General features: G+C 45.0%; 1 protein-coding gene across 2 annotated transcripts in view; it reads left to right on the top strand.

Annotated features, from left to right (window-relative positions):
* The window catches only part of ADAMTSL1 (ADAMTS like 1), a 385347-nt gene extending 382073 nt beyond the window's left edge, over positions 1–3274 (top strand). For both annotated transcript variants that reach the window (XM_041004529.1, XM_041004530.1), the window contains 3 exons: positions 1102–1211; positions 1765–1985; positions 3056–3274. In XM_041004529.1, the coding sequence (XP_040860463.1) occupies positions 1102–1211; positions 1765–1985; positions 3056–3162 (438 nt within the window). In that variant the 3' untranslated portion in view covers positions 3163–3274. The remainder of the gene's footprint in view (positions 1–1101; positions 1212–1764; positions 1986–3055) is intronic.
* The last annotated feature ends 10410 nt before the right edge of the window (positions 3275–13684 follow it).

The following is a 13684-nucleotide window of genomic DNA, read 5'->3' as shown; positions in this document are numbered from 1 at the left end:
AACTGCACTTACTGTTCCGGTTGGTAGTGAAGCAGGAGTGAAGTACCCAAAGTCCCTTCTCAGGGCATGGCAGCATGTATGCACCTGGCTGTATCTCCACATTCACTTTGTATTATCTCATTGAGATATATTTTATGTTTTAATCACTTGTTTTCTACACAGACTTTTATTCACATTTTTTAAAAAATGAACTATACAAGTAGTTAACATGATAAACTATGTTACATATATCTGACCACTAGGATTGAGGCGGAATTCTCATTCTTGAGGGAAGTGCAGGGGGTGGGCACTTTTTACATTTTCTTGAGTCCAACTGTGTCCCAGTAAGCCTTCAGGGTCCAGAAGAGCAACAGCAGCCCTGAGCACAGTTTTCTGCCCCCAGAGGTGGCTCTTACCTTCAATCCTTCTCCTTCAGCTGTGTTTAACCTTTGGTCAGAAATCCTTAGAAACCCCTTTGCAAGAAAGTAATACAATTAAAATTTCTGCCGAGAACATCCAAGTTCAAAGCCTTTGTTCCAAATCAACCCCCAAGGGATGCCTGCCCTCTCATTCTGCTTTATATTTTCCCATTGATAGGGATGTTTGTTGTGGTAGGATGGTCTTCTGGTGACCCTGGGAAAACGTCCACCATCTCCACCATCATATAGGCAGCGACTACAAGGAGGGACTTACCTGAGTCTGCTTTCTGTCCTGCTGTCCTGAGTTTCTGCTGGAGAAAATGAAGCCAAGGAAAGGGTGATTTTCACAAGAAAGCAAATCACTTTGTGCACTGAAGCAAGTAGTGTTATTCAGAGGCCTTCAACTGGGAAGCTTAAACCTAGATCTTTTTCATGTAGTTCATCTGAGAGAAGGGTGGCTTTTTCTGCCTAGAGTACACAACCATTTGCTAGCAGAGTGCCCACAGGCCACAGAAAAACCAACCATTTCATGGTGGCACAAAGGAAGCGTGTCAGCAAATGTCCCTTATTTGGCTCAAAGAGGGGAAAGATGAATGACTCAAAGACCTAAGAGCCCGCCCATCCAGGGTTCCTGTGTCCCACATAGCCTGAGCACTGCAGCTTCATCCCTAACTCATAAAAACTGCCTTTTTCTGCTTTCCAGTGTAATGGGCCTTGTATTGGGCCTCACCTTGCTGTGCAACATAGACAAGTCTTCTGCCAGACACGCGATGGTATCACCTTACCATCAGAGCAATGCAGTGCCCTCCCGAGGTAAGAGAAAGCTCTGCAACTCCTTTCCTCAGCCCCTGCCATCAGTGATGGTGTAAGTGAACGCTTCTCCTGCAAACTCCCCCATCCCCAAGGTCAGGTACCCTGCCCTCTGACCTGCATCGCTTCAGCCAATGGACTCCCCAGAAGTCAATGTCTCAGGGTGGGTTGTCCTTGTTGAATAGGACATTCTGGGCTTTCCTCTCCGGGGATACAGACAGTCCAGGGTGTTGTTCCACGAAGGGAGGCCTTGTTGTGTTCCAAAAGGAACCTATAGCAGGCCCAGGATGGGCATGAGGTACGTTATTAGAGGCTCCTACACTGGGTAGAACTCATTTATGCATCATGTAGGGCTGTAGACACTAGAAAGAAAAGCACATGCTGGCCCAATTAAGAGAAGCCGCCTTCTAACCATCTGGCCATTACTTAAGAGCAGAAGATATCTGCACTGGACCTGAAAGCTTAAACTTCTTGAGTTGCCCAGCAGTCCCCAGGTTTGCAACATTGTTTTCACATCTGACTGCTCTCTGCCCCATCTGGCCCCCATCTCCTGCAGGCCTGTGAGCACCCAGAACTGCTGGTCCGAGGCTTGCAGTGTACACTGGAGGGTCAGCCTGTGGACCCTGTGCACAGCGACCTGCGGCAACTATGGCTTCCAGTCCAGGCGTGTGGAGTGTGTGCACGCCCGCACCAACAAGGCTGTTCCTGAACACCTGTGTTCCTGGGGACCCCGGCCAGCCAACTGGCAGCGCTGCAACATCACCCCATGTGAAAACAGTACGTTCCAACCCCAAAGAACCTTCTGCAAATTCCCCATGGGGCATCGGGTGCAGAGGGCAGCCCCTGGGAAGGAACCTGAACATAAATCACCGGATCAGGTTCCGCAACGACTCTGAGTTGGGCCCAAAGCTGAGCATTGTCAAAGGGCTATGTGCTTGTGTACAGAGATGTGTGGTACCCACACCCAGGCCAAAGGTGGCGGCAAATTGTTTCCCCCAAGGGCTTTCAGCATCTGCCTCTGGTGCTGAGACAGCTAAGTACTTACCAAGTGCTGTTATGAAATCATCTTGCAGGGTGCACAGTAGGCAGTTGGGCTGGTGCCCATTGGGGCAGACTAAATCATGGTTCGTAGAGCACAGGGTTCCAGAGAGAGAACTGTGAATGCTACAGAAGCATGTCAAGTGCCTGTTCCTCAGCCAGCGCAGTGTCCACCACTGCTCTGCTTCTCACCTAATTCAGACCTATTGACCCTTTTCCCAGCCCAGTGTCATCCACCAGACCTTGCAAAAGGCCAGACCCTCATTTCAGTCTCTCCTGCCTCATATCTGGAGCCTCCGCAGCCCAACACCTGCATTTTATCCCTGTTGGGTTTGGGAACGCTATCTTCTTTCTCTGAACCTAAAATCCAGATAGAAAGTGCTTCCCACACAGGAAGAAGGCAAATTTTGAGTTCTTTCGGGAACCATCTTGAGAGAGGAAAAACCACAAACTCATCGGCCAAAAAGAGAGGAGGTGGCTCCAAAGACACAGAGAAGACAAACACCCTCGGAACACAGCAGGCTTTCAGAAAAAAAAAAAAAAGCCAAGAGGAAACAGTGATAGGCTTTATAACTCAGCTGCACAGTTTGCACACTGGTGTCCCTCTCTTCCTGCTGTTGGCAGCCTGGGGGGTGGGGCAAGTGGCTGCCTAAGCCCTGCCAAAGGGAGACATGCCCAGGCATCTGGGGGGTGGGCGTGGCCAAGGCAGAACCCAAGAAGTGCCCAGCAGCCCCATGACTGGCTATGCACACTAGCCACCGTTTCACATCTCCTTTCTGTCCCTCTCCCGGCCCTTCCTCCCTTCCCAGTGGAGTGCAGAGACACCACCAGGTACTGCGAGAAGGTGAAACAGCTGAAACTCTGCCAGCTCAGCCAGTTCAAATCTCGTTGCTGCGGAACTTGTGGCAAAGTGTGAAGACAGGGCACGGGGAAGACCACAACCCTGGCCACACACAGGACTCACGCAACCACCTTGGACAGAACTTAAGCTTTCTTCAGTTTATTTATTTATTTTCCCCCCTCCCCACCTAGACACACACACACACACACACACACACACACACACACCATCTCCCATTGCCTCCCCAGTTCCAAGCACCTCAGCCTGTTTTCTCTCAGTTAGCTGGAGAACAGAATGTTAACACAAGAAAAGGACCCAAGTCTGAGGTGGTTGCAAAGCAAGCCAGGCCCCAGAGGCACCTCCCTTGCACAGCAGGCTCCTTCCCAAACCTGGTACCCAAGTGACCCAGGCTGCAGCAGGAAGAGCCCCTGGGGACCTCAGGAGCCAGGGCGTTTCCAGGGGATCAGTACAAGCTTGGGAGAGGTAGCTGTGTCTTCCCTGAGAGCACACCGTGAATGCAGGTGTGTGCTCCTTAATCCCTTCCTCTGCCCTCTTTGGTCATGGCAAGGACTGCAGGGAAGGGATGGGAAACACCTTGCTGAGGCCAAAACAGACCAATCCAGAACTCAGTTCCTCTGCTAAAAGAGAGAGCCCAAGATACAGATAAATAGGGGCACAGGAAAAGACAATCAAAGCAAGCTTAAAGCACACAGCCATGCAGATAAGGAAGTCGCAAGGGGAAGGACAGAAGGTTAAAGTAGCCTGGATGAGCTCTTCAGCTGGATGGAGCTAGATGCCCAGTGCACCAAGCAGCAGGACCTTTCAGCCCATACTGCTGTAGTAAAACGAACAGGAGGGTTGCCCCAGCATCTCTCTATCAAAATCCAGAGTTGCCCAGCCCTGAACTCAGTGCTGCTGTGCACCGGCCACGGCATGGGCCTTTGGAACATGAAAAAAATCAGGCTTTCTGCCTATATTATCTTTGCTGCTCCACTCAGGAGCCAGGGACTGGGATCCATTTCTCAAAACTCGGTTTGTTAAGCAGTTTGCCAGGGTATCTACCAGGTTGTAGCAACCACTTCATTGCAGAGCTGGCCAAGGAGCACAAGTGAGACAATGGGTTCATGGGGAGCTGCAGTGGGCCCTGCCTTATCCCAGCCACCAAGTCTAGGCCCTGAGACCCCTTCTGGAGTACAGGGAGCTGCTAAACACAGTATTTATATGGCAGATAGGGGCTGGGTGATTAAAAGCTCTGGCCAAGCCAAAGGAGGACTGAAGCTTCCAGAGAGTCCCCCAAAGCCTTTCCACCCATCCTTCCCACACAATGAGATTCTATAAAAGTTGCCATCCTTACTATACACCAGTGTTGGTGATTGGAGATTTCAGTGAGCAAAAGGCACACACTCTTCAGCTATGTACATGTGTTAGCTATGATAAAATGACTGTAGCCAAGTCAAGTGGTAACATAAAAACTTCAGGACTGTTTGGCCAACTGCTCAATCAGCAGAGCAGCTGTGGGTGAGTAACCTTTGCCCCTCCCTCAGAGTGGCCACAGTCTGATAGGCAGTGTGGGAAAGGGAGCCCAGAATCATCTATCCCCAGTCACCACTAACATACACACACACGTGAAATGTCACTCACCTGGGGTCACCCTTGACAGCAAGGCTGCAATCTTGTAACTGATCTAGATGTAGAATTTGTAAAGATGACGAATATAAAATCTGTGTCTTTCCCAGGGGAGTGATAGACTAAATTAGGGTGGTTCTCATTTTTCCTCTCCACAAAAATACTCTAAGAAATCACGTTACTAAAAAAAAATCATTGTAATGTTTATTTAAAATAAAAGAGAATGTCTTCTATGTATATCTTTTGTGAATATTTATTAGGATTTTCTTGTATAAAAAGTGCAATATTAATAACTTGTACATTGTCATCCAGAGAAAAAAAGTATTTGGGAAACTTTTAATTTCTTGCAACTGTGTTCCTGTAAACTCAGCAATGATTATTGTATTTTTCCTGTTTTTAATCGAAGCTGTTGTGTAACTCTGGATCTATTTACTGTGTACAGAACACATTGTAAAAGCTAACATGGGGTACCAAGGCACTAGACTCTTTGGCAGCACAGGAGTTATGCATGGAACAATAGAGTCTGATTCCATAACACTACTAATGTGGCTGATGATTTCTAGCTCAATAACCATTGAAGATCAGTGGTTAGCATTTCCTACATACCAGGCTATGCCGTTGTTGGGTTGTGGCAGTGGGAGGCAGGCTGCGGGGTAAGCTGGAGAGCCTAGGTTTGGGGTGGAAAGCTGTGTGCTCCTTGCATGAGATGAATGTACATTTCATGTTTGTTCTGTGAATTGTGACTCAGCAGTACTACAAGATGAGTAGGGCTGCTGGAGAATGTGGAAGGAGGCACTTCCTCCTCTAAAACACAAAACTGTATTTATATTTTTTGTACAGATAATACAGCTTATTTATTTAACTCTGGTTGTCTGAGTCTCTATTAAACCCAACCTTCCCATTGTGTTTTGAGAAAAGTCTACTGGCTGTGGGTAAGTATTTGGCCCAACAGTTAAGACACTGCTTGGGACACATGGATCCCAAATCAGAGTGCCTGGGTTTAAGTCTTGGCTCCATCTCTGATTCCAGCTTCCTAATATTGCACACCCTTGGAGGAAGCAGGTGATGGTTTAAGAACGTGGCTCCCTAATATCCTACCACACATGCAGGAGACAACAATTGCACCTCCTAGATGCAACCTACCCTAGTCCCAGACATTGTAGTCATTTGGAGAGTGAGAGGTAGATGGCCTGTGCACATGTGTGCTCTCTCCCTGTCTCTTAGCACTCAATTTTTTTTAATTAAAAAAGATTCCCAGACACTTACCGTGTGCTTAGTAGAAACAAAGAATTATAGCTGACAGCCGTGCATGGAGGGACCTGCTGTATAGGAAGATAAATTGATTAGGAGAGGACCATGGGAAGTCTCACTCATGTAAAACTACAACCCACTATAATCCTGTAAGAACATTCCCGAACTCAGAGCAAAGGTCCTGAAACACTTGACATGGAAATACCCATGTCAGGAATTCCCTAATCCTCACATTTAGATAACATATCAAAAAGAGGTGCCTCTTAGAACACATTGTTCCCTCATAGATCTCCCTGTGCTGTTAACACATGAATGACATCCTGCCTCAAGTCCTCCTTCCTTATGCCTACATGACCCTTGGTCTTTAAAAGTCTTTTGCTGTCAATAAACCCCAGCTATTGACCACCAGTCAGGGTATGAGTATTATACACATGATTATTCATGTGTATGATTATCAGCTCTATGCATCAAGTCCCTCGCTGCTGGACAGCAAACACTGCTCTGTAAAGTCACAGAAACTATTTTTTATAGTATTTACACTTCCAGGCTGAACACCACCAAGTGAGCTGTCCATCACCTCACCTATGACCAAAGGTAATGAAGATGAGAGTCACAATACCTTCAGAAAGAACAACAATGTGGCAACTTTGGGGATAGATACAGACTTGAGTTTGGTGGTAACCCACTCTAGAAAAGGTTCCCTGCCCACAGCAGTATACACAGTGCAAAAAAAGGCTAACCTTTAGATCACTACCACATTCATTGTTCACAATAATCAAATTATTGTGTCCATTTGCAAACAGAGAGAAGCCCACAATCATCCAACTTATAGAACTGGAATTCAGGCAGTCTGACTCTAGCCAAAGGCTTTTCCTCTCCTGATTTTGCTGCCTTTTCCCTCTCTATATTCTCCTGACCATGCCCCAGCCACCTTGACATGCAAGCTTTTCTTCCCTACTGTGTTGAGGTTGGCAGAAGCAAACAATGGAACATTTTATTGGAGCAATTGCTTTCTCTTGTTCTAAAATCAATTCCATTAGCACCATAAGGCTCCTAGCTCCCTATTTCTAAAGCAGGTTCCTAGAAACAAAGCTACTGTAGATACATAGGAAGAAAAGACAGGAGCACCTTTGTAAAATTCATAAAAGAGCTATAGTTGAAAGGGCAGTATATGCCAGGCCTCAACAGTGTGCACACAGGAACCACTATGAGAAAACCCCAGAGGATCTACAGATCAAAAGCCAAACTCCAGCTTGATTTCCAGCAACTCAGTACCTCATTCCCGTTGAGCTATTAGAAAACCTAATAGCTCTTCTTCAGAAGTCCAATAATTTTCTGTTAAATTTTTGGTTTTGCTGTCAAAAAAATAGCCAGTGCTACAACTAAATTCACAAAACTGAACAATATCCTACAGAGGCCCCAAGGCAGGGGCAGTGGAGCCAGGGAAGTGGCTCCTCCCCAAGAGCAAGAGATGCCAGAGCAAAAATCTAAGGCAATGCAAACGGTAGGAAGGGCTCAAACAGAACATATGGAAACTTTTCCAGCCAAAATCACAGACTTCAGCAGGGAGAAAAAGATTCCCCACCAAGATACCACTAACCACAGTACAAAATCCTGGAATCTTAACCACAGGCCAGTATCGGAGTTGCAACTCCTCATACAGTTCTTTCCTCCTCTCTACACTGAGACTTGGTTATGATAAGCTCAGGAGTTCTGGGGGCCCGTTAACACCAGAGTGGTCAGTGGCCCACAAAGCTCATTCACACCTCAGCTTCCTCTTTGGTAAAACAGGATACCTCACAGCGTAAGGCTGTTATGAGCAAGCTGTTAGTATTAGTTCATTGATGCTTGAGACAGGGGAGCTTGCATATATCATTGGAGCACTCACTGAAGGCTCGTTGCTATTGTCACTATCATCATGCCACCTTCCAACAGCCATGGAGATGAAAGGCCTGGCAGGAGTTTTACCTATTTCGTGTTATTTTTCTATTGTTAACTCTGAATAACTGTTCTATGTGTTTCCATTTGTTATTGAGCAGAAAATTATTCATTTTTTCAAAGCTCAATGTTATACAACATGATAAAGGAGATTTTAGTGAACCAGTTTGTCTAGAAAGAAAAAAGATCAATCCATTTTTGCTAACTTAAAAAACAACAAGCAATACCCAGAAATACTTTCCAGGACAAATATTCTCTTACATTCCCATTGGGCAACTTGGTATCAATTAAAAATATCCAAAATGTACACCTAAGCATCATTTTCTTTGAGGTATACAACAAGAAATGCTGATTCAAGAGTGAAACTATACATGGGAACTAGGACAGGGGCTGGGGTGGCTAGACAGACACCCAACAACATCCGTTAGGGCCGGTTGGATGGAAGTAGGTTGCAACACCCGTTGGGCAAGTATATGAACAGAAGGGTATTTGAGACAGACTGGACTAGTATGCCATACATATTGGCAAGCCAGGGTAGGGGTTAGACCTGGTTGGGGTTACTGTGGGCCGCTCTGACTGGGCTGCAGCTCCTACTGGTACATGCGAGGGCCAAGTGTGTCCAGGGCAGAACCAGGCCAGACTACAAGAGGACACGGGTGGAGACAGAACCGACCCAGCAACTGCAACCACCAGCTGATCCGGGCAATGGACTGTGTCAGGCCCTATGCTTACTAGAACACGCAGGAATCTGGACTGGGAATACCTTAAAATTTCTATGAGGATCTCCCCAGTCAAGACACCGTACTCAGAGTCCTAACCAAGAAAAGACAGAACAAGTCAAGCAACAACCTCAGCTATCTGTTGGCAGCAAAAAACTGGGCAAATGGAGACTCTAGAAGAGACTATGTCAATCAATGGACTCTTCAATGACCACTTCGTGCTTGGAGTGGCGAGACTGGCAGCGACCCATGAATGGTGAACTATTGGAACCACTTGATCGAGTATCTCAGAGCATGCCCCACATCCGGGACTTAGGGTGGGTGGGAAACTGGGTGGGGCTTCTTCCTCTATATCCCCCTTTAGGCCTTGAACCTTTTTTACCCCAATTAAATATGTAAGGATTGTCAAAATAAAAAAAAAAAGCTAAGGATGTCTCTTTTGCAAAGTGGCATTATACACCTAATATTATCCCCTCAACTCATTCTGCAAATAAACTCAAAAGAAATAATCCAACTTTGAATGGTTTGCAGTATCACAAGACCAGTTATACCTCAATAATCTATCTGTAAAGCTCCACAAAATAGGCAGATTCATCCACAGAGGATAAGAGAATGGGTGAGTAGAAGAAAGGATCGAGTCCTTGGGAAACAGGCCAAGGAAAACTAACCTGCCAACTCACCTGACAGGAAGAACGGGTTAGGAAACAGAATAAAGCTGGTGTCACTTGGGTTTGTTTCTTTCCAACCCTTATTTTATTCAGTGAACCAGCTGTGATTGAAATACTTCTCGATGCAGACCGAGTATCCAGTAAATGTGAAATTAAATCAAGGAAGCTCATCTACCCATATCATATGTACATTGCCAATCAGATAAATACCTGCTGATAAGATCCTTGAAGGAAACAGTAAAGAAGTGAATACCCAATGTGTTCTGCCAGTCTTCCAAGTTTAACCGAAAATCATTGTCTTCTTCCTGCCCCCCTCCCATCCTGTTCACTGAGATGATTTTACAGGCCAAGGGAGCATGAGCCGGTTAGAGGCAATTATATTTGGCCAAACATCGGCTTCTTATTTAGAGCACCCCAAGGTTTTCAGCTGTTCCATTGCTACTCCTAAACTAGAAGGCATTTATTGGTAATCAGACCTTGGCTTACAAGAACTGCTGTTGCCTTGCTTGTCAACTAGAGGTTTACAACTTCACTCAGGCAAATTCTACAAAGCACCTGGTTTTAATCATTTACATGTGTCATGCCTCTGATAGCACAATATACAGATATCATTCACCATTGTTTTCAAAAGGCAAAATCCATCTTCAATCATGTATTTCCCAGGATGCTACTAAAGATATGGTTTATATATATGTAAACAGAGTTAAATATACAGTTTTATGTGAGGAGAACACAGACAGTGAAGAACAGTTCTCCTGCTGAGTATAAATAATATTTGTTTAAGCAGAATTTTTAGGGCTTAAAAGTGGAAATTTGCCTTCTCCTCCAGAGCTCTGTGATGGCACCAAGATTGACCTGTTACAAAGCCTGTGAAGAAGAAAACACGAGAAGCAAATGCCTAATTTACCAAGTGAGCCAGCCTAGATGTCTGATGGTAAAAATCAGGAGCATGCTGATGAAGTGGGTCATGGCCTTGATCTTCTTCCCCTCTATCACACCATTTTTTAAATACAATAAAAGGGCCAGAAAATTACTTACTTGGGGTCAATGAGAATGACATGTCATTCTGTTTGTCACCCATGTGGTTGATTTTCTATCCCACTATCTCATCATTTTTAATACAATGAAAGGGCCAGGAAATTACTTGGCTGGGTCAATGACAAAGTGTTTGGCCAAACTACCCATGTGTTTCTACCCCTTAGCTGGAGCTCAGCATTTCACAATGCCAGAATGTAGAGTAGGTAACAGTCCTATGGACCTTGGAGACAAGTATCCTCAGCTTGCATGGTCCCTCTCTACTGGAATGAAGAGATTCATATCCATCTAAAAACAGGTCCCTTGACCTAAACCCTCCAACTCCTCTGAACCATGAGGGTTTATCTTCACACTTAGGTATGGTTGGGATGGAAGAACCACCCAGGTCCTCATCTCATCCTAGCGGCCCTCACTCTACCACCAAGTGACCGCCAGTCCATCTCATCTCCTCCCCCACCGATGCTTCACCCATTATACACTTTCCTTTCCTTCAATGTAGCACACACTTCCTAAGAGCCAATTCTGGGATTTGGAATAACAATGTGAGAGCTTATTCTTCATTTCTGGGAACCCAGCATCCACTCAGAAAGCAGATATATCCCACAACAAATGACGATGTTCTCTTCTTTGAAAGTTCAACTTCTGGGAATCTTTGGCTCTTTTTCCTCATTTTGTTTCCTCCAGTCCACACCAGGGACTTTAATCCTAACCGACTTTCACCAGGGCTTCTGCAAAGACTCCTAGCTGGAGCCCTTAAATCTACTCTGGTCTCCTTCTATCCACTTACCATACAGTAACTATTGTTCTATCACCCTAAATAAGTCACTATAAACTGATGTATAAAATTGACTTCAGTCTATACCCCCCAGAGGTAAGCACACACTTAAAAACATCCAATTACACAGATACACCCTCCAAGAATGGTTAATGCAAGAACATAAATATTGGTGTCTAAATCTGCACCAGAAATTTTATTAATTACATACTAGTGAAATGTGCAATGTTGGCAAGCTGGAAAAAAGTATACAGGCATCACTGCCATTGTTTAAATAACTAAAGAATTCAGCTGTTATGGCTTGAATAGGCAGCCCCACCAAAAAAAAAATTAAGGTGCTGCCAGTGTGATGGTATTAGGAGATAGCACTTTTAAAAGGTAATTAGCTTTTGAGGGCCCCTCCTCTCGTAAAGGAGATTCTGTATTTTTTTAAAGTGGCTTGGCAGAAGTAGTTCTCTTTGTCCCCACCTCCACCTTCTGTTACGTGAGGACACAGCACTACTTCCCTCTGAAGAATACAGCAATCTAGGCACCATTTTGGAAGCAGACAGCAACCCTCCCCAGATGCCAGGTCCTTGGGCTTGGACTTCTTAAGTATCCAGATGTTAGAAACAAATTTCTGTTCTTGAAATATTCCAGAATATGGTATTCTGTTGTGACAACAAAAACTGAGACATCAGCAAATGTGAAAGGGTTCATTCTAGTTAGAGAAGCTATACCATTGTCTTGATCCAGTTTATAGCCTGTATGCCCGTGCTGAAATCTGCTTTCATTGTTAGACAGCATGGAATTGTCACGGAACCATGAGGGAAGACTCAGAGCTCCAGCCTCTCATCTGTGCACTTAACCATCTACCCCAAGGTAACCTGTACTATAGTTGCAATAGGGTTTTTCCCTACACAACTCACATTCTAGTTTAAATCCTATTGTGAGGTATTAAGAGGATTCAAACTGAACACGGGCTTTACACATGGAGCTTTGGGAGGTAAATAGAATGAGAGGTCATCTCAATGAAGCCACCATAATCATCTACTCATCCCATTATAAGGAGACAGAAGCCAGGGGATTGTCTAGAGGAGCATCCTGTCTTTCACCATGTGGAACCCCTAACAGCCTCAGGACCCTGACAACAAGAAGCCCATTATCAGAGTAAGCCAAATCAGTCTCTTATTTTGTATATTTGAGAAGCATGGTTGGAGGCCAAGGGGGAAGAGACACAGACAAAAACAGAACAAGAGCTCCCATCTGCTGGCTTGCCCCCTAAATTCCTTCAACAGCTAGAGCTGAGCCAGCAGCAAACCCAGGAGCAGGAATCCAACTGTGGATCTTCCATATGGGAGATAGGAACTCAAGGGCTGGCGCCATCCGTCATCTGTGTCTCCCAAGGTCTAGTTGGCAGGAAGCCGGAGTTAGCAAGTGGAGACAGGACTCAATCCCAAGTACTTTGACATGAGGGATACGGGTAAATCTTCATCACTAGGCTAACCACTCATCCTAGCCTCTTTAAAACTTACCTAGTCTGTGGTATTGTGTTATTAGCAACAGAAAATTAACAACCTAGGAACTGTTGGTCACCAGAAATGATTTCAATCACCTCACAAAGGCATCTTCTCAAAAAGACAATTTGAGGAGCTACCATTGTAGCACAGCATGCCAAGCTGTCACCTGCAATGCCAGCATCCAATATCAGAGTGCTAGTTCAAATCCTAGCTGCTCCACTTCTAATTCAGCTCTCTGCTAATGCATCTGAGAAAGCAGAAAATGGTCCAGGTCCTCACACCACTGCCACCCATGTGGGAGACCTGGATAGAGTTCCTGGCTCCTGATTTCTGGCTGACCCAATCCTAGCTGCTGCAGGTATTTGGGAGGTAAATCAATGATTGGAAATTTTTCTCTCTCACATTCTCTCCCTCTCTTCCACTAGTGGTCTGGCTTTCTAATAAGCAAATAGATATATTAAATTTTTTAAATGGTTTGAGTTATATCAATCCTCTCAAAACTTTCTATTTCTTCCTTTATCAGATTAAGTACTAGACTCATAAAATGTCCTGGGCAACATTACAAAGGCCTGATCTCTTCTGGCCACTCTCTCAGGGTGACTGCCTTTAGTTCCTTGATAGAACCATTGCTACTCCCCTTTTCACTTTTGCAAGCACCACATGTGCTACTGTCCATCTTTCTCTTATTAAGTCAGGCAAAACAAGTATGAAGGTGGTAAGATATTTGCTTTGTAATACATTTTAATATTGCCTTATTTTACAGATCTACCTCACTACAGCAAAAGCAGAGCCAGGCCTCTCGGCCCCTCCATGGCCCTCATCCAGCCCAGTGGTATGCAGTCTGAATTCCAAAGTCACTGCCTTCGCACAGCTGCCTCCTCCCTCACCTCCTCTTCTCCCACTGTAACTACAGTCATTTATTTCAGAACCACATTTGAATTTGTGGCTGAGACATATTTATTTATAATGTTGCATGTTGTAATCAGCGAAGATTAAAAAATTGATCATTGGTTGACAAGTCAATGGGTGGAAATGCAAAATAAAGTGACCAAGAAGACTGTGTTACAGAACCATAGGCTACAGAAA

Source organism: Ochotona curzoniae, unplaced genomic scaffold, assembly GCF_017591425.1.
Source record: "Ochotona curzoniae isolate NIBS_2020 unplaced genomic scaffold, NIBS_Ocur_1.0 scaffold_3208, whole genome shotgun sequence".
Classification (NCBI taxonomy): Eukaryota; Metazoa; Chordata; class Mammalia; order Lagomorpha; family Ochotonidae; genus Ochotona; species Ochotona curzoniae.
The sequence above is the reverse complement of the archived record's forward strand: the minus strand, read 5'-3'. Positions and strand labels throughout refer to the sequence as shown.